At 44.8% G+C, this 21,235-nt stretch overlaps 2 protein-coding genes across 2 annotated transcripts; both read left to right on the top strand.

The window, feature by feature from the left end:
- Window positions 1-668: 668 nt before the first annotated feature.
- Window positions 669-6,513, top strand: LOC307208929 (olfactory receptor 2G3-like). The gene is made up of 2 exons (XM_079963972.1): window positions 669-730; window positions 5,540-6,513. The coding sequence occupies exon 2, from the start codon at window positions 5,543-5,545 to the stop codon at window positions 6,485-6,487; it is 945 nt and encodes a 314-aa protein (XP_079820098.1). The 5' UTR covers window positions 669-730; window positions 5,540-5,542; the 3' UTR covers window positions 6,488-6,513.
- A 4,895-nt stretch (window positions 6,514-11,408) lies between these two features.
- On the top strand, window positions 11,409-12,649 carry LOC307208890 (olfactory receptor 2G3-like). Its single transcript, XM_079963917.1, has one exon. The coding sequence runs from the start codon at window positions 11,621-11,623 to the stop codon at window positions 12,644-12,646; it is 1,026 nt and encodes a 341-aa protein (XP_079820043.1). The 5' UTR covers window positions 11,409-11,620; the 3' UTR covers window positions 12,647-12,649.
- The last annotated feature ends 8,586 nt before the right edge of the window (window positions 12,650-21,235 follow it).

Below are 21,235 nucleotides of genomic sequence, written 5' to 3'. Positions count from 1 at the left end.
CATGCCTACTGTGATTTCTATAAGTACATATGTGTTTCTGATCAACATTTTAATTTTCCCCTTGTCTCTATTTCCATATATATCCTAAATTTATCCCATTCATTGTTAAATTTTGCACTTCTTTGATTTCTTATTTTCTGTGTCAATTTAGCCAGCTCCAACTTCCTGCTACTTTCCTGTAACTTTTTAAAGCAAAATGTTTTGGGGTGGATGTAGGTGTCGCCAAACAGTAATCTGGAGTACTCGGAAAAATCAATGTCTTCTAGCAACTTTTAAAGTTTACTTATTGCTTGAGGATTTAAATACTGTAACGGCACTCCTCCACTGCCCTTTGCCCTTAAAGGGTTAAGCAGCTCTTTCCCTTCCATCCCTTCTCTGGTGCAAGTCAACTCCTCCTGAGGATGCTGTGCAAGGGAGGAGGAGGAGGGGAGCCTTTGGGGCTTCCTTTCTCATTATAATGTGTATTTTTTCTCTCCCTAATGATTCCGTCTGAGCTCTGGTCTTTCTGAGGCCCCATGACAGGAGAGCTGCTGGAAAGTGGGAAGAGATTATTGCCCTTCTCTGTGATGTCATAATAAAATCATCTCTTCTGACCCCACAGGTCCCTTTTGAGTTAGAGAAATCATGCTAGTGCACCCATGCAGGTGCACAGGTGCATGTAGGTACTCTTGAAGACAATGCTGAGCCAGAGGAGCCAAGGCGCTGGGCTGAATTAGAAAGGCCAACCAGGGTAAGCGCTGGCGAGGGAGCTCTCCATTCCCTCCCTCTGCCCCACTGTCATTGATCCTTACGAAGCTGGCTCCAAATGCATGGCGTTTCGACTCTCTGCATTCAGTTCCATTCTTCATCTGCTTCAGCTCTTTCTGTACATAGCACAGAGGCGTCAAGCAGCCTTCCCTGGCATGGGACCTTCCAGTTGTTCCCATCAGCCCAGCTGACATGGCTGATAGTCAGGGAGGATGGGATTGTTATGCTTATTCACAAGAGTTGTAGTCTTGAAACATCTGGGGGGCACCAAGTTGAGGACGGAAGGCTATGTGTTGAATGCTGTGATTTTCTTTGCAAATCTAAACTAGGTCCAGTCCTCCCTCCATCATCAGCCTGACGGATTTCTCTCCCTAGCATCATCCTCAAAGCCTTCCCTTTCCCACTGTTCCACTCTGCTTTAGTTCTCTCTCTCCCCATCTCTTTGCCTCTGTCTGTCTACACAGTCTCCTCCTTTGCTTGGCCCCCCTCACTTGGGTGTCTCCCACAGCCTTTGTCTTTTCTCTCTGCCCCTCTCCTTCTAGTCACACAGGGAAGGCTGTAGCTCAGTTGCAGAACATCTGCTCTGCATACAGGAGCAATCGCCAGGAAGGGCTTGGAGAGACCCATGCTTGCAACCTTAGGCAGCTGCTGCCATCAGTATAGACCAATGTCCTTCAAGCTTGGGTCCCCAGATGTTGCTGGGTTGCAAGTGCCACCATCAGCTAAGGTCGCTGGGGATGATGGGAGTGAGGTCCAACAACATCTGGGGATGCAAGGTGGAAGAACATGGTACAATACTGAGATAGATGGCCTAACGCTCTAACGTGGTGTAAGGCAGGTTTCTATCTTCTTGGTCCATAGGCACACCTAAGATACCTCTGGAATCCTCCTCACTGTAGCCTCATGACTGCACGGACCTATCTATGGACTGCAGAATCATGGAATCTTTGAATTGTAGAGCTGGAAGGGACTCTGAGGATCATCTAGTAGTCCAATCTCTTGCAAGGCAGGAATATGCAGCTGCTCCATACAGGGATCAAACCTGCAACCTTGGTATTATCAGCACCACACTCTAACCAGCTGAGCTATCCAGGCTGACCTGAGAGTTCTATCCAGAGTTAGTCCAGTGAGAACTTCATTCGCCCAGGGTTGAGCCACCAGCTCCCTGAACAAAGGCTCTCCTAGCACACCAAGAGACAAAACTATGGACCACTCCATGGAATAACGAGGACGACAGGAGGTTGGATGCAAGTGAGCTGTGCAGGAGCAGGCTGAAAGGCAAGCTTCGTGGAGCCTCTTTTTATTGGATAAAATACAGTTGGAAAAGAGGTAGTGAAACCACTCTGAACTTTTAACACATTCCATCTAAGCACATTTTAAACGTTAGCTAATACACGTGTCAGCAGGTGCTTCCTGCAGATGTTGTAAAAGTGGATTGTCTCTGTGTTCCTTGTCATGCTTCAGCCAAGCGTTCTGTCTAGTAAACAGATCTTATGAAAGGACAAAAGATCAGGGGGGAAATCCTGTCTTCTAGCCAAGGAGCAGGAGTTCAAGGAGTGTGGGCACAAGGCTCCTTGGCACACTGTTGCACGCTGGGTGCGAGGTGTGCCTCAGCACAAGCGGAGCGTTACCTCCACACTCTTGTGGGTTTCCCAAAGGAAATCTGGTCAACCACTGTGCGAACAGGACGCTGGACTGGATGAGCCATTGGTTTGACCCAGCAGGGCTCTTCTTCTTAATTTCTTGTTAATTTTATTTATTGCAAATGGCTTGTGTTTCCATGCTTCAATCATCCCCCACCCAGTATCTCGGAGATCTCAGAATGCAGTGCAGGCTACTCACATTTTAAAGAATTAAAATGATACCCGTAGCCCACATGCAAAACTAAGCTGGACTTAATGGATCTGCTTCTCACTGAGACAGAGGTGAGGTAATGTGAGGAACGTCTTGAGAAAGAAAGGGGCTGTGAATTATAGAATTAAAGAGATTAGCAGAGATGAAATATTCAAAAGACATTTTTCCATTCCATTTCCATTCATTTCACAATATCCTGGTGTGTATTTTGCTGTGCTTTGCTTTCCTCCCTAAAGTTTCTTACTGTCACACTTTTGAGACATGTGCTTGGAAATGAATAGAAAAAAATGTGTCAGTGGAAGGTAGTTTGAAAATGCAGGTGGGGAGCAGATTGAATATCTTTATTGCAACTTTCTCCCTCATTTTTTAAAAACAGCTTTAGTGTTACTTGAGTTTGCAGCTACAGTGGTGCCTCGCAAGACGAAAATAATCCATTCCGCGAGTCTCTTCGTCTAGCGGTTTTTCCGTCTTGCGAAGCATCCCTATTAGTGGCTTAGTGGATTAGCACTATTAGCGGCTTAGCGGCTATTAGCGGCTAAGCGGCTAAGTGGCTATTAGCGGCTTAGCGGCTTAGAAAAAGGGGGGAAAGGGAAAAAACTCGCAAGACTCGCAAGACATTTTCGTCTTGCAAAGCAAGTGCATAGGGAAATTCGTCTTGCGAAGCGCCTCGAAAAACGGAAAACCCTTTCGTCTAGTGGATTTTTCGTCTTGCGAGGCATTCGTCTTGCGGGGCACCACTGTAATGCGTAGTTAGGTAAATAATAATCTTTCAATTTTTTTTTTTCTAAAAGGAATCCAAATTCTTAGATTTTCCTAGTCTAAAAGAGCTGCAAAGCTAGTAACTTTCCAACGATGAATTTGTGATATCCTGAGCCAATTTGTGATATTAAGCCTCAATCTGGAAGCACCTGCAAGAACAAGGAGAGGAGCTGAGCTGCCGATGCCTAAAAGAAACAGGGGAACAATAAAATGGCAACTAATGATCACGAAGAAACGAGTTGGCTTCGTGGGTCATCAGACCTCTAAATGAGGCTGGATGTTAAGGAAACCAATACAATAAAAAGTGGGGGAAGCATATCATCCAGTGCCATGAGAAGTGAAAATTTCGCCCCCTTCCTTGTGACTGCTCAGTTCTGGGGTGGGGAAGACTTTTCACCCAAAGACATATTCCTTCTGGCAACCTTCTGAGGACCACTCATCAGTGGGAGGGGCCAAGGGCAAAAGTGGGTGGAACAGCAAATGTAAGCTTTACTTTTCATATGTTAGGCTAGTTTCTACACATCCTACCCTCAAGCAAGAGACAGCAAGCAAGAGACAGTAGCAGAATTCAAGGGCAGATTCCAGCCAGGGAGAAACACTTGGGGGGTCAAAGCAGAGACAGTGGAGAGAACTCTTAAGAGACCAGGAAGGCTGCCTTTCACTGCTGGGCATGAGGTTCCTCAACCCTGGTTTAGTTGGTCAAATGGGACTCAGCTACACAGCTGCAAATATAACGTTTTAAGTGTGTTTAAATTGCATTATACAAATGTAACATTAGATAGTGATAGTGAGCTAATGGGAAATCCAATATATATTTTATTTTTTTATTTTTTAAAAAAGAGCATTTTCGCAGCAGCATTTTTTTATATATGTCTAGATTCAGCCATGGTCTCATCTTACTCTTACCTCTAGATCACACACCTCCCCCCCCCCCCCGGTAATGCACAAAGATAGCTATCCTCAACTATGTATTATGCACTATAGTAGGGGTCAGCAAACTTTTTCAGTTGGAGACCGGTCCACTGTCCCTCAGATCTTGTGGGGAGTGGGACTATATGGGGGGGGGGTGAATGAATTTCTATGCCCCGCAAATAACCCAGAGGTGCATTTTAAATAAAAGGACACATTCTACTCATGTAAAAACATGCTGATTCCCGGACCGCCCACGGGCTGGATTTAGAAGGCAATTGGGCCGGATCCAGCCCACGGGCTTTAGTTTGTCTACCTATGCAGTATAACATGGACTTGACTTCTGTAACCCTTGAGGATATAGTTCATCCCGTAGCTATGGTCTGGGTAGGAAAACCAGTCAGAAGAGCTAAAGAATCACCTCGGGGTCATGTGTGGGGTTTCTCCCCACACATTACTATAGCAAGGTGTGATGCATGAAGGCAGGGGAATCATTGGCCCTGCAGATGTTGCTGAACTAAAGCTCAAATCACCCATAACTATAGGCCATGCTTGCAGGGCTAACAGGAGCTGTAGTTTGGCAACAGCTAGAGGACCACAGTTAAGCCGTGTGGAAATAAGAATGTTTTCTTGTTGTACACATGGTTTCTGGTTCATATTCATAGATTCAGCAGTCGTTTGACGGAAGTGGAGCTTGGACATGGAATATGGTAGCGTTGCCATACGTTGAAATTTCCCAGACATATACAGAATCCTTCAATCAGAAGTAGTGTCCGGGAAAAATGTTTGGGAAACCCATGTCAGCAGTGTTGTTTTTGCCGATTTCCCTTAAAAATAGCTCAAAAATGTCAGACAACATTGCCAAAAACGCAACCCTAGAGTAGAATGTGGAGATCTATTTTCTTTTCAAGTACAGTGGTACCTCGGGTTAAGTATTTAATTCGTTCAGAAGGTTCGTTCTTAACCTGAAACTGTTCTTAACCTGAAGCACCACTTTAGCTAATGGGGCCTCCCGCTGCTGCCACGCCACCGGAGCATGATTTCTGTTCTTATCCTGAAGCAAAGTTCTTAACCTGAAGCACTATTTCTGGGTTAGTGGAGTCTGTAACCTCAAGCGTCTGTAACCTGAAGCGTATGTAACCTGAGGTACCACTGTATCTTGGGTGATCATAGTCTTAGAACGATACCACTAATCTTCTTCTGTCAGCTGTTTATACTAGCTCAATTTTGAACTTGTGTTTCACTGTTTTCCTTGTTTTCCTTTTTCCAGATAATGTACAGGAAAGCAGTATGGGAAGAAGGTAACCACAGTTACCAAGGAGAATTCATTTTATTGGGAGTGGCTGACCGTCCACGCTTGGAGATGTTGCTCTTTGCAATTCTCCTGCCCTGCTACATGATGGCCTTGCTGGGCAACACTACCATAATTGTGGTGTCGTGGCTGGACCCCCGTCTCCACAGCCCCATGTATTTCTTCCTCAGCAACCTCTCCTTCCTTGATCTTTGCTTCACCACCAGTGTGGGCCCTCAGATGCTGTTAAACTTCTGGCGGAAAAGCAAGACCATCAGTTACAGTGCCTGTGTGGCCCAGCTCTACATCTTTCTTGCGTTGGGCTCCACAGAATGTATTCTTTTGGTTGTCATGGCCTACGACCGCTATGCTGCCATTTGCCACCCACTGCGCTACGGTGCCCTTATGAGCCAATCCCTATGCTTCAAAATGGCTGCCGTCTCCTGGGTTAGTGGCCTTACCACCTCACTGGTGGAGATGGTGATGACTCTTCGCCTCCCACGGTGTGGACAAAACCGGGTGGATCACTTTTTTTGCGAGGTGCCAGCCTTAATCAAGTTGGCCTGTGTTGACACCTCAGTCAATGAGGCTGTGCTCTTTGCTTCCAGCGTAGTGTTCCTTGTAGTGCCACTCGGCCTCATTATGGTCTCCTACGGCTACATTGCAGTTGCCACGCTGGCAATCAGCTCAGCTGAGGGCAAGCGAAAGGCTTTAAACACCTGCGCCTCCCATTTGATTGTGGTGTCCCTCTTTTTTGGGACAACCATTTTCACCTACCTCCAGCCCCCGTCCAACAGTGCCCATGACCAGACCAAGATGGCCTCCCTTTTCTATACATTTGTCACCACTATGCTCAATCCACTGATTTATACCCTGAGGAACAAAGAGGTGCACAAAGCTCTAAGAAGATTGATGAAGAGAACTTAAGCCCAATGTCTCCCAACTTCATTCAGAGGCTCCACAATATATTTTAATAATAATAAAAACCCTTCAATAAAATCACTTCTATGACAGTAATCATTACACAAAGCTCTTTTTTTGTCATCTCCCACACAATAATCCAACAAATTAGCCCATAATGAGAATTATTAATGTGGCAGCAACAAGGAGGCTGAGTGGTGACATGAACCCAGATCTTCCGTTGGACCAAATCCTGTTCTCTAACTGCTCCCTGTGCTTCCAAGCAGCAATTTGGACTACTCTGAATATTAATAAGCAATAAAATAAATTTCTTCAAGCAACTTTCAAAGTGTCCACGTTGCTTGTTGATTCAAAGACGGCGGAGGCATTCTTCCTCCCTTTTCCTTCTCTGGTGCAAGGTACCATCTCCTGAGGAAACTGTGCGGAGGAGGAGGAGGAGGAGGAGGAGGAGGAGGGATCTCTGAGGCTTCCTTGCTCATTGCTGCAGTGTAAGATGAAGCTTTCCCCTAATTACCCAGTCTGAGCTCTGGTCCTTCTGGGACTTCATCGGAGAGCTGCTGAAAAGTGGGGAGGCAGCTTCCTCCTCCTTCAGGAAGGAATCATAAAATCAGCTCCCCTGACCCCACCAGGCCCCTTTCGAGTTAGAGCAACCATGCTCGGGGGCCCATGTATATGTCTAGATGTATGCAGATACTATGAGAGATGATGCTAAGCCAGAAAAGTCAAGGCTGAATTAGGCAGACTAACCAAGGTAAGCATTGATGGGGGGAATCCTTTCCTTCCGACCCCCATCCTTTACATTAAACATGATGTAGCCGATTCCAAACGTATGCCATTGTGTTCCACTGCCTGCACCTGTCTCCTCTTTTGTCCCTTTACCCCCTCCCCTTGACACCCAAAAATGTTAATGCTCTCTCTGCTTTTTAAAGACTTTTTGTTTATTCACTTTCTTTTTTTTTCATTCAAAATTATAACAAGACATATTATCCAAAAACATATCATCCTTGTCCCCCCCCCATTTTTCCTCCCCCCCACACACAACCCCAACCCCCCCCCCCCCGGCTTCCCTCAGTTCCAGTCTTTGGTTTCTCTAAGAATGCTGTTTTCTGCATGTTACAAAGTTGTATAGATCCTCAAACTATTTAGCTGATTATTATCACTAAAAAGTTTGTGAATGTTTATTCAAAACCTGCCAAGCAGTCCAGTTCGCTTTGTTGCATCTTCAGATACTTTGTAAAGGGTTCCCATTCATCCTTAAAGTCACGGTTATCCTTGTCCCATAGCTTATATGTCAGTTTTGCCAGTTCTGCAAAGTTTATTCACTTTCAACCTCCATCTGCTTCAGCTCTTTCTGCACAGACAGAACAGAAAGGTTTAAAGCAGCCTTTCCCAGTGTGCTGCCCTCCCGGCATTTTGAACAACTCCCCTCAACTCCTGCAAGCCTTCCCTTTCCAACCACACCACTCCTCTTCCATGCTCTGCCTGCCATCTCCAGAAAGGGCTTGGCAAAAACATGTCTGCAGTCATGGACAGCTGCTGCCCATCAGCATCGTTCTGAGATAGGTGGACTAATGCTCTAACTTTGTATAAGGCAGTTTCCTGTCTTCCTTGGTTCACATATCTCCTCAGGGTGACTTCCTCACTGGAGCCTCGTGGCTACATTGGCCCATCTCTGGTCTACAAAACTCCATCCACAGTCAGCCTTGTAAGAGTTTCAGGGGTGCAGGGTTGAGGAACCTGCTTCCCTATCAAATACCCTCATAGCAGACCAAGAGGCCAACCTATGGACGACACCATGAGATTAATGGCTTATGCTAATTTTATTTATCGCAAACAGATTATGTCTTATTGTCCCCTGTCCAGAGATCTCAGAATGCAGTGCAGGGTATATGCATTTTAAATAAATAGATATCATTTGCCAGTGTGCAAAACTGACCTAGGCGTAATGGGTGTACCGTACTTCTTACTGAGACAGGGGTGAGTTAGTGTGAGGAGTGTCTACTTGAGAAATAAAGGGGCCATAAATTATAGAATGGATGAATGTGAAATGAAGAAAAGAACAGCTATAAAATGAAACAAAATGAAGAGCAGAGATTACATATTCAATGTTCTCAATTCATGGGATGTACTGTAGCACTTTTCACAATACTTTGGTGAGTTATTTGCTTTTCTTGTTTCCCTCCCTCAAGTTTCTCACCCCCATATTTTTGAGGCATATGCCTGGAAATGAACAACAACAACAACACTTTATTGTATTTAGCTAAAAGTCATTACAATCCAATTACAGATCCAACAAATAGAATAAAAATAAAACCTGTTAAAAGAGATCCAGAATGTATATACAGTGGTACCTTGGTTTACGACGATAATCCGTTCCAGAGGTCTGTTCGTAAACCAAAACAGGTCGTAACCCAAAGCACGCTTTCGCCAATGGGGCCTCCAAAAAAAAGTTGTTCGTAATCCCCCCAAAATTCTTTGTAAACCAAAAAAATTGTTTGTAATGCAAAAAAAAGTTCGCAAAATAGAACGCGCACTTCCGAGTTTGAATTGGTCGTAATCCAAAATGGTTGTAAACTAGGCTATTTGCAAACCAAGGTACCACTGTATTTGCAATAAACCAAATCAATCAATCCCCTGCACAGTCTACGGTATTGTCTTTAATGAAAGTAGCACAAATGCTTTTAGCGGCTTTAGCAAATAAGGCTGTTTTATATGACAAGCGGATCACAGTCAGATAAGAGCCGGCATATTTTCACTTCATGGGTCTGTCCCTGTAGCAGAGCCAGCAGCTGTTCCAAAAATCTCTTTCTGGGGTTTGGATTGAGCTACAATGGAATATATAATGGGGGAGATCTTCTATTTCACCTGACCCGCAAATACAAAATCTTAGATGCCTTAGGACATTCCTATATCTTCCATCTAAGACTGAGGTGGGCATTGTTTGAAAACGGAGGGCTGTAAATGCGGTTCTCAGGGAGGCAAAGGTAAGAGCCTAGGGCTTGCCAATCAGAAGGTTGGCGGTTCAAATCCCCGCGATGGGGTGAGCTCCCGTTGCTCGGTCCCTGCTCCTGCCAACCTAGCAGTTTGAAAGCATGAAGTGCAAGTAGATAAATAGGTACTGCTCCGGCGGGAAGGTAAACGGCATTTCCGTGCGCTGCTCTGGTTCACCAGAAGCGGCTTAGTCATGCTGGCCACATGAGCTGTACGCCGGCTCCCTCGGCCAATAAAGCGAGATGAGAGCCACAACCCCAGAGTCGTCCATGACCAGACCTAACAGTCAGGAGTCCCTTTACCTTTACCTATGGCTAGATTTCAGAAAGTGGTACCAGTAGGAAATTTTTGAGCTATGGGTTAAAGATAGGTCTTGCTCGTTATCCTGTTTATAAATCCAATAGCAGTCTTTTAATTCCAGGTAATGCAAAGATATCTGTTGTCAGGTTTTTTGAGGCTAGGCGGTCTTGTACTATCTTAGCCCAGCCACACTTCTTCACTGTTCCTCCTGCCTGGAAATGAACAAGAGAAAAGCCTCTGGGGAGGGGATTTTGAAGCTTCAGGTGGAACACAGATTGAGAATCTTTATTGCAAAATGCTCCCTTCTGAAGTTTCCCTTTAAACAAACAAACAAACGAAAGCACCTTTGTGTTTCTGTTACTTGAGTTTGCAGCTAATACGTAGTCAGGTCATTAATAATCTCTTAAGCTTTCCTAAACTAAAAGGAACCCATTTTTTAAAGTTCTTTTTAGTAGGAAAAGCCTTCACTGCCGGATCATTTTATATTTTGTCTTCTTCTCTTTTTTTTACCTCTTTGAAGTCTATGTTCTTTCTGAGATCTGGAAACCAGAATACTATTACACTATTTAAAATGTGGGTGATCGTATGTTCATATATAAGAGTATGGTCACAGGTAGTTTATTTCATTCTAATAGATTTTAACTGGGAATTTTTATACTTTACTTTAACACAATACATTGTCTTTTTCAGTAAGCTTTGTAATCTGACCCCAAGATGTCCAGTTCAGAGCCAAACAGTGTTTTACTATTTCCTTCCTTCCTTCCTTCCTTCCTTCCTTCCTTCCTTCCTTCCTCTATTTAAAACAGGTGTGCCTAACTCACAGTTTCTGCATTCCTGTCAGCACTTCATTTTGTACTAACTAAACTTCTCTGGTGCGTTTTTAAAAAGCACCATTTAGCACATATTTATTTCTTTATGATATATATATAATTATATATATACTGCTGTTAGATAGGTTTACAACAGTTACACATTAACCAAACAATTAACACCATATAAAAAAAAAAATGAAACCAATGATATTGCACTAGTTCTACGACTCCCATCATCCTTGACTACTGACCCTGCTGGCTGGCGGTTGTGGGAGTTGGAGTCGAATCACATCTGGAGGGCGACATGTTGGCTATCACTGTGCTAGAAAAAGCTAGAGTAACCACATTAGAACATAGTAACAGCCTTGCTGGATCAGAGCAAATGCCTCCATCCAGACAAAGAAGTAGGAAGAGGAACTCAGCTATACAGCTGCAAACAAAACCTTTTAAGGGTGTTGTAAAGTGCATTATACAAATGCAACACTAGATGGCGATGGTGAGCTATGGCAAATTCCATATATTTTTCAAAACTTTTTTTTAAAAAAGCATTTTCAAAATGTTTTTTTATATGTGTCTAGATTCCACCCAGCAGAGTTCAAGGGCACATCCCAGCCAAGCGGGGTTGGGGTACAAAGTTGAGACAATGAAGAGCAGGGTAGGTAGACCTATCAGAAGAGCTACAGAACCTCTGGAGAGCTGCGTGCCAGGTTGTTCTTCTCAAACATTGCTATAGCAAGGTGGGGTGAACTGAGCAGTAGCCTCTCCAAACACCACCTTTCGGAATTGGTCCTTTGTGTAGAAACTGAACCAGAACATGTGGGATTCCAGATTTTTCTAAAAGACAACTCCCACCATCCCTTGCTATTCATTGGCTATGCTTTCAGGACTGATGGAGGCTGTGGTTCAGGAATGTCAGGAGGGCTAAAGGTTCCTCACCCCTGTACGAATCAAGTGTAGCATGTGTTCTTTCCTCGTGTGTGATTCCTGGATCGTATTCATACTGTTATTGAGTCCTCGGTCTTAGAAATGTGTCACTATGGCTCTTGTGTCAGCTGCTCATACCAGTTTCCATTTTGAAATGGTCTTTTGTTACTCTTTTTGCATCTTATTCCAGATAATGTACGGGGGAGCAGTATGGGAAGAAGGTAACCACAGCTTCCAAGCAGAATTTGTGTTATTGGGAAAGAGTGACCGCCCACACTTGGAGATGTTTCTCTTTGGTCTTGTCCTGATCTGCTACACGATGACCCTGCTAGGCAACACGACCATCATTGTGGTGTCGTGGCTGGACCCCCACCTCCACACCCCCATGTATTTCTTCCTCACCAATCTCTCTGTCCTTGATCTTTGCTTCACCACCAGTGTGGGCCCTCACATGCTGGTGAACTTCTGGAGGAAAAGCAAGACCATCAGTTACGGTGCCTGCGTGGCTCAGCTCTACATCTTCCTTGCTCTGGGCTCCACAGAATGTATTCTTTTGGCTTTCATGGCCTACGACCGCTATGCTGCCATTTGCCACCCGCTGCGCTATGCTGCCATTATGAGCCAATCCCTATGCTTCAAAATGGCTGCCGTTTCCTGGATTAGTGGCTTAACCACCTCAGTGGTGGAGACGGTGATGACTCTTCGCCTCCCACGATGTGGACAAAACCGGGTGGATCACTTTTTCTGCGAGGTGCCAGCCTTAATGAAGTTGGCCTGTGTTGACACCTCTCTCAATGAGGCTGTGCTCTTTGCTTCCAGTGTAGTGTTCCTTGTAGTACCACTAGGACTCATTATGGTCTCATACGGCTACATTGTAGTTGCTGCGCTGGCAATCCGCTCAGCGGAGGGCAGGCAAAAGGCCTTCAACACCTGTGCCTCCCACTTGATTGTGGTGTCCCTGTTTTATGGGACGGCCATTTTCAGTTACCTCCAGCCCCCGTCCAACTACTCCCGGGATCAGGGCAAGATGGTTTCCCTTTTCTATACATTTGTTGTCACCATGTTTAATCCACTAATCTATACCCTGAGGAACAAAGAGGTACACAAAGCTCTGAGAAGAGTAATGAAGCAGAATTAATGCACCCGGCTTCATTAAGAGGTTCTGCTGTTTTTCTTTTTAAAAATAAAGATTCCTTGTCGATGACTTGCTTGGAGCTGTTTACAGTACAAAGCTTCCTATTTATTTTGTACCACCCATAGTTGAATCCAATGAATTGGGCTGGATTGCGTATTGCGATTAAAGTCCTTCTAGGAAGTTCTATGAGGCAACCATATGTTTGTGGGAAGGCAACAAGCAGGACTTGAGTTCAGCAGTCCTCTACCCATGGGATTACCCCAAACCCAAATATCTCCAAATTCTCAACTTGGCATTCCCAGCATTTATTGCCCCTAGTCACTAAGCCCCGTTACCTCTTCAGCTTCTGATACTTCCTCCTCCCAGTCTTCTCCTCTGTCAACTTATCATTGTCCCACCACCAATCCCTGGGACCCGAACCTTATTTTCTTGCTGGTTCCCCAGCTGGTTCCCCACCCCATTTCTCTGATCCAACCAGTTCGTGCCACATAGATTTCTCAGCTTTGATTGTGTCAAGCAGATCAACTCTAGCCCTGGTCACTAATAGTTGATAATAAATAGAGGGAAGATGGTCCCATCTGTGTTGTGCTTCCAAATCCATAATCTCTTTTCCCAACCCTTTCTCTCCCCCCATTGTGTTTCTTCTTTCCCCACTGCAACTACAATAATCCTACATATCACTGCTTTGAAAGCACTCCACAATATACAGAGTTGTATCATCTACCGATCCACAATCAAGTCTGAAATATTCGTGTATTTCCTTCTGAATCTGTTGTCTAGCTTCTCTTTTATCCACTATAGTAGGGTCAAAATGACAAGTTATTTCTCCTCGGTGTAAATTCCATCCTGTCCATGGAGCATCAACAGAGGAATGATCCGAAACCAACTTGAGTTCAATTTTAGCTGCTGCCTCTGCTTAACATAATCTGGGAGATATTAATATGAGGTTTTTCTTTGAATAGGAGTTGCAATTCGCTGAGAGAGAAACTTAGGGTAGCTGGGTAAAGGAAGAACAAAACTGCTGGACTTGACATTAGGAGTATGCAGGGGGTGTACAGTGGTACCTCTGGTTGTGAACGGGATCTATTCCGGAGGCCTGTTTGCAACCTGAAAAGAACGCAACCCGCGTCTGCGCATGCGTGGGTCATGATCCGCCACTTCTGCGCATGTGCGTGATGTCATTTTACGCGTCTGCACATGCGCGAGTGGGGAAACCCGGAAGTAACCCTTTCTGGTACTTCCGGGTCACCGCGGGACGCAACCTTAAAACGCACAACCTGAAGCAAACATAACATGGGGTATGACTGTATATGGGAAAAGAGAGGAGGGAAAAGGAGGGGGAGGAATACTCTTCTACGTGCACCAAAACTAGGAGACAGAACACAGTTTAAAGCAAATTACAGCCCCAAGAAGGCTATCAATGGCTGCTGGCCATGACAGCTACGCTCTGGCTCAAAGTTCAGAGGCAGTAATGCTTCTGAATGCCATTTCCTGGAAATTGCAGGAGGTGGAGTGCTCTTGTGCTTGAGTCCCTGCTTGCGGGACATCTGGGTGGCCGCTGTGAGAATGGGATGCTGGACTAGATGTGTCATTGGCCTGATCCAGCAGGCTTCTTCTCATGTTCTCTGGGTGGGTCCTAAAACCTCTCAAAGCAACCACATTATCGTGTGGACGAGTTGCAAGATACACCTGCAAAAGGCCACCATTCTGGAAGGGCCCTAGGTGATCCTCACATACCAGTCTCAGGCTTCGGGGAATCGGATCCCTCCCCCGGTGGCAGTAAATAAGCAGATCAAATGAAAGGAGCGTTCTTACCAGTTAGTTTCTTTAATAATCACACCCAGAGACAAAGGAATGCAAATCTCTCTAGAAATGGCATTGCTCCCAGTACAGGTCACCCCCTCCGTCCCCCTTAATATATGTCACTCCTACGTTGGGTAATCTGAGCTTGTTGCAGCAGAGCTCTCTGTTCTATCACTCTCAACGGCTGTCTAGTCTTAGGAAAAGGGGGCGGGGTGGGTCAGGGATGCTTTCCAAGGACACTTCATCTGCCAGCTCTCTCTCCTGGTGTTTCCTCTTCTAGCTGTTCCTCACCCAGTATTTCCCAGCTTTTCCCCTCTGGACTTTGCCCCTCTGCAAACCACTGTTCTAAATCAATACTGTCTTCCTGCTCTTGGGAAGGTTCAGGAGAAGGGGGTCGGCCCCCACCATTCCTCCTCAGTCCTGCCCCTGACAACCAGCAATCATTAGCATTCTGCCACAAGGTGGCAACAGCCTCAGCTGAACCTCTGTAACTGGACTTGCAGTTCTCCTGGACTGGTGTTGCCTTGCCGTGGCGAAGGGGCTTGAAGAACTCAGAGAAGCTATGAACTATGCCGAGCAGGGCACCCAAGATGAACAGGTCATAGTGGAGAGTTTTGACCAAACGTGATCCACCTGGAGGAGGAACCGGCAAGCCACTCCAGTATCCCTGCCAAGAAAACTCCATGGACAAAGACAACAGGCATATAAAAGTTATGATGCTGGAAGATGAGCCCCTCAGGTCGGAAGGCGTCCAACATGCTACTGGGGAAGAGCGGAGGGCAAGTACAAGTAGATCCAGAGCTGATGAAGCGGCTGGGCCAAAGCCGAAAGGACGCTCAGTTGCGGATATGCCTGGAAGCGAAAGGAAAGTCCAATGCTGTAAAGAAAAATATTGCATAGGAACCTGGAATGTAAGAACCATGAACATGGGTAAGTTGGAGGTGGTCAAAAATGAGATGGCAAGAATAAATATTGACATCCTGGGCATCAGTGAACTAAAATGGACGGGAATGGGTGAATTCAGTTCGGATGACCATCATATCTACTACTGTGGGCAAGAAACCCGTAAAAGAAATGGAGTGGCCCTCATAGTCAACAAAAGAGTGGCAAAAGCTGTACTGGGATGCAATCTCAAAAATGATAGAATGATCTCGATACGAATCCAAGGCAGACCTTTGAACATCACAGTAATCCAAGTTTATGCACCAACTACTGGTGCTGAAGAAACTGAAATTGACCAATTCTATGAAGACTTACAACACCTTATAGAAGTGACACCAAAGAAGGATGTTCTTCTCATTATAGGGGATTGGAATGCTAAAGTAGGGAGTCAAGAGATAAAAGGAACAACTGGCAAGTTTGGCCTTGGAGATCAAAACGAAGCAGGGCAAAGGCTAATAGAGTTCTGTCAAGAGAACAAGCTGGTCATCACAAACACACTTTTCCAACAACACAAGAGACGACTCTACACATGGACATCACCAGATGGGCAGCATCAAAATCAGATTGATTATATTCTCTGCAGCCAAAGATAGAGAAGCTCTATACAGTCAGCAAAAACAAGACCTGGAGCTGACTGTGGCTCAGATCATCAGCTTCTTATAGCAAAATTCAAGCTTAAACTGAAGAAAGTAGGAAAAACCACTGGGCCGGTAAGATACAATCTAAGTCAAATCCCTTATGAATACACAGTGGAAGTGAGGAACAGGTTTAAGGATTTAGATTTGGTGGACAGAGTGCCTGAAGAACTATGGATGGAGGCTCGTAACATTATACAGGAGGCAGCAACGAAAACCATCCCAATGAAAAGGAAATGCAAGAAAGCAAAGTGGCTGTCCAATGAGGCCTTACAAATAGCGGGAGAGAGAAGGCAAGCAAAATGCAAGGGAGATCGTGAAACATACAGGAAATTGAATGCAGATTTCCAAAGAATAGCAAGGAGAGACAAGAAGACCTTCTTAAACAAGCAATGCAAAGAAATAGAGGAAAGCAATAGAATGGGAAGAACCAGAGATCTGTTCAAGAAAATTGGAGATATGAAAGGAACATTTCGTACAAAGATTTCCATAATAAAGGACAAAAGTGGAAAGGACCTAACAGAAGCAGAAGACATCAAGAAGAGGTGGCAAGAATACACAGAGGAATTATACCAGAAAGAAACGGATGTCTCATATACCCCAGGTAGTGTGGTTGCTGACCTTGAGCCAGACATCCTGGAGAGTGAAGTCAAATGGGCCTTAGAAAGCACTGCAAATAACAAGGCCAGTGGAAGTGATGGTATTCCAGCTGAACTATTTAAAATTTTAAAAGATGATGCTGTTAAGGTGCTACACTCAATATGCCAGCAAGTTTGGAAAACTCAGCAGTGGCCAGAAGATTGGAGAAAATCAGTCTACATCCCAATCCCAAAGAAGGGCAGTGCCAAAGAATGCTCCAACTATCGCACAATTGCACTAATTTCTCACGCTAGCAAGGTTATGCTTAAAATTCTACAAGGAAGGCTCAAGCAGTATGTGGACCGAGAACTCCCAGAAGTGCAAGCTGGATTTAGAAGAGGCAGAGGAACCAGAGACCAAATTGCAAACATGCGCTGGATTATGGAGAAAGCTAGAGAGTTCCAGAAAGACATTTACTTCTGCTTCATTGACTATGCAAAAGCCTTTGACTGTGTCGACCATGGCAAACTATGGCAAGTTCTTAAAGAAATGGGAGTGCCTGATCACCTCATCTGTCTCCTGAGAAATCTCTATGTGGGACAAGAAGCTACAGTTAGAACTGGATATGGAACAACTGACTGGTTCAAAATTGGGAAAGGAGTACGACAAGGCTGCATTTTGTCTCCCTGCTTATTTAACTTATATGCAGAATTCATAATGCAAAAGGCTGGGCTGGATGAATCCCTAGCCGGAATTAAGATTGCCGGAAGAAATATCAACAACCTCAGATATGCAGATGACACAACCTTGATGGCAGAAAGTGAGGAGGAATTAAAGAACCTTTTATTGAGGGTGAAAGAGGAGAGTGCAAAATATGGTCTGAAGCTCAACATCAAAAAAACGAAGATCATGGCTACTGGTCCCATCACCTCCTGGCAAATAGAAGGGGAAGAAATGGAGGCAGTGAGAGATTTTACTTTCTTGGGCTCCATGATCACTGCAGATGGTGACAGCAGCCACGAAATTAAAAGACGCCTGCTTCTTGGGAGAAGGGCAATGACAGGCCTAGACAGCATCTTGAGAAGTAGAGACATCACCTTGCCAACAAAGGTCCGTATAGTTAAAGCTATGGTTTTCCCAGTAGTGATGTATGGAAGTGAGAGCTGGACCATAAAGAAGGCTGATCGCCGAAGAATTGATGCTTTTGAATTATGGTGCTGGAGGAGACTCTTGAGAGTCCCATGGACTGCAAGAAGATCAAACCTCTCCATTCTGAAGGAAATCAGCCCTGAGTGCTCACTGGAAGGACAGATTGTGAAGCTGAGGCTCCAGTACTTTGGCCACCTCATGAGAAGAGAAGACTCCCTGGAGAAGACCCTGATGTTGGGAAAGATGGAGGGCACAAGGAGAAGGGGGCGACAGAGGACGAGATGGTTGGATAGTGTTTTCGAGGTTACCAGCATGAGTCTGACCAACTGCGGGGGGCAGTGGAGGACAGGAGTGCCTGGCGTTCTCTGGTCCATGGGGTCACGAAGAGTCGGACACGACTAAACGACTAAACAACAACAACAACACACTTCAAAAAAAAAGGGACACGGGTGGAGCGGTGGGTTAAACCACAGGGCCTAGGACTTGCCAATCAGAAGGCTGGTGGTTCGAATCCCCGCAACGGGGTGAGCTCCTGTTGCTTGGTCCCTGCTCCTGCCAACCTAGCAGTTCGAAAGCACGTCAAAGTGCAAGTAGATAAATAGGTACCGCTCTGGTGGGAAGGTAAACGGTGTTTCCGTGCATTGCTCTGGTTCGCCAGAAGCAGCTTAGTCATGCTGGCCACATGACCCGGAAGCTGTATGCCAGCTCCCTTGGCCAATAAAGCAAGATGAGCGCTGCAACCCCGGAGTTGGCCACGACTGGACCTAATGGTCAGGGCTCCCTTTACCTTTACCTTACACTTCAAAAATATTTTTGCATAGATGAGAAGCACCCATCCTGTGGTAAACATCCATCTGGAAGCAGCACTATTGTTATAATTGCAATGTGTTGCGTTTAGGGAACTCTGTGGGGTCGTCGCCAACCACCCTGTTCCGTTTGTGCGAGGATTTCCGCTTGCGCAACAAAACTCCCCTCCTTTTCATCTCCACACTAATTTGCTCCAGAGTCCAGAAGGAAGACCCAGAATGGATTTGGAAAGGCACATGGGGAAGTGTGGGTTAACACTTGCTTCGACACAGCATCATCTGACCTCCCTGCAAACAAATCAGGATGAACGCTCACTAAATAGCCAACATGGTCTAATCTCCCTGCAAATAAACCAGGATGAAGGCTCAACAAAACAAGCCATTTGTAAGTGCCTTGACTTTCATCTGCCAGGTTTCTCCCCCCCTCCCCCCCCCCCAGTTTGAGGAGGTGCATTTAAATATCTCCAGTATCTCCTTAGGAAACAAAAACACAGAGGCCACAGTCTCGGGACCCCAGACCTATACCATATTTTTCGCTCTATAAGATGCACCAGACCATAAGATGCACCTAGTTTTTGGAGGAGGAAAACAAGGAAAAAAATATTCTGAATCCCAGAAGCCAGAACAGCAAGAGGGATCACTGCGCAGCAATCCCTCTGGCTGTTCTGGCTTCAGCGATAGCTGCGCAGCCTGCATTCGCTCCACAAGATGCACACACATTTCCCCTTACTTTTTAGGAGGGGAAAAGTGTGTCTTATAGAGCAAAAAGTAGGGTAATTAGCTACCAAAAGCCCAAGGGTGTAAAATGATTTTAAGTATGGCGCCTAAAAGACTGTAGGCTACTCAGGAGGTGGTGGCTTCTCATTCCTTGGAGGTTTCAAAGTGGAGGTTTGATGGCCGCCTGTCATGGATGATTTGGTTGAGATTCCTGCGTTCCAGAGGGTTAGACTAGGATGACACTCAGAGTTCCTTCCAACAGCATAATTCGATGATTCTGTGGCATGTGGGCCCTGCATGAACGTGGCCTTCAACAAGTGGGGGGGGAGGGAGCTAGAGATTGCCCATTCCTGCCCTCTTTTACTTCCCTGATCTAAACAGCTCCATGGAATAAAAAGACGGGTATCTGCAGCATCAACGAAGGTGATTTAGGCTGCAGAAACAGCACAACAGGAAGGAGTTAACAAACATACCCCCCAGTGTCTCTTCTATTAAATTAATATCTGAGATGTTGCCAGTCCAATGACAGGTCTCCAGAGCCATGTCTGTTTAGGCCATGACTATCTATAGAGAAGGTTGAATGAGCTGGGAGTGAAATGCTGTCCAAGGGATCCTGGTCCCTACTGGAAGCCATCATTGCACCCCACCATTCCTCATTAATTGCCACCATGTGGCACAGCGGGCCTTGTTAGTGTCTCTCTGTTGGGGATGGCAACACCGGAGAGCCCTGTTTATTCTGAATGCCGCTTGCTATTTATGAGAACGGAGACTGTAAACAAGCATTCAGTTCTTTAGCATGCGGGAGTCACTTGATGAGGCCCAAAGGGAGAGCCAAGAAGTAACAAAGTCGGAGAGTGTTGCAGCAAAGTTTCAGGGAATGCATGGGGGAGCTGGCACTTCTACAAGTACCCAGAAAAACTCCTTCGAAGGTATTGTCAAAAATGTACAAAATGCTATTGGAATGGCAAACAAAGGACGGAGAAGTTAAATCGGTTATGATACATTGAGCCAGGGACTTTGAGCCAGGGACTTGATTGGGAGAAGGTATGGAAGGAAAATATGAAATTCACTGCATGTATGACGATAAGGGAAAACATTATGAAAATGGTATACAGATGGTATATCACTCCCGTTAAATTAGCAAAAATGTATAAGACATGTAACAAATGTTGGAAATGTAAGGAAAGGGAAGGGACATTTTATCATATGTGGTGGGAGTGTAAGAAAGTAAAAGGCTTCTGGGAAATGATATATAATGAGTTGAAAAAGATGTTTAAATATATGTTGGAAATGTAAGGAAAGGGAAGGGACATTTTATCATATGTGGTGGGAGTGTAAGAAAGTAAAAGGCTTCTGGGAAATGATATATAATGAGTTGAAAAAGATGTTTAAATATATGTTCGTGAAGAAACCAGAAGCCTTTCTGTTAGGAATTATAGGAAGAGAAATTAATAGAAGTGATTATAAACTTTTTCAATTTGCAGTGACTGCGGCAAGAATTTTAATGGCTCAAAAATGGAAACAAGAAGAATTACCAACATTGGAAGAGTGAAGATGGAAACTGATGGATTTTGCTGAACTAGATAAACTGACAGGAAAAATTAGATATCAGAAAGATCACAAGTTCACACAGGACTGGAAAAAGTTTACGACTTATCTGGAAAATATTTGTGATGAACAGACAACGCTAGTTGGATTTAAAGAGGCTTTGTGAGGAGAAAGGGTATTGTAAGAGGGAAAAGAGCTGTAAAGATTTATTAACTGGCAATACAATTATAAAGGAAATGTGAACTAAATTTAAAATTATGAGGATTGTGGAGGGAGCGGGGGGAAGTCCAAAAGAATTTTGTATTATAGTGGATACGAATGTGTTATTTAATTCTGTAAAAGAAAATTTTCTTTAAAAATTAATAATAATAAATAAATAAATAAATAAATAAAAACAGAAAAACTCCTTCGAT

Source organism: Podarcis cretensis (genome assembly GCF_951804945.1).
Source record: "Podarcis cretensis genome assembly, chromosome: 2".
NCBI lineage: Eukaryota > Metazoa > Chordata > Lepidosauria > Squamata > Lacertidae > Podarcis > Podarcis cretensis.
Note: the sequence above shows the minus strand (reverse complement) of the source record. Positions and strands in the feature narration are given on the sequence as shown.

Excerpts from the sequence above, each read along its gene's own strand:
- LOC307208929 (XM_079963972.1), top strand. The coding sequence starts at position 5,543 with ATGTACAGGAAAGCAGTATGGGAAGAAGGTAACCACAGTTACCAAGGA.
- LOC307208890 (XM_079963917.1), top strand. The coding sequence starts at position 11,621 with ATGGCTCTTGTGTCAGCTGCTCATACCAGTTTCCATTTTGAAATGGTC.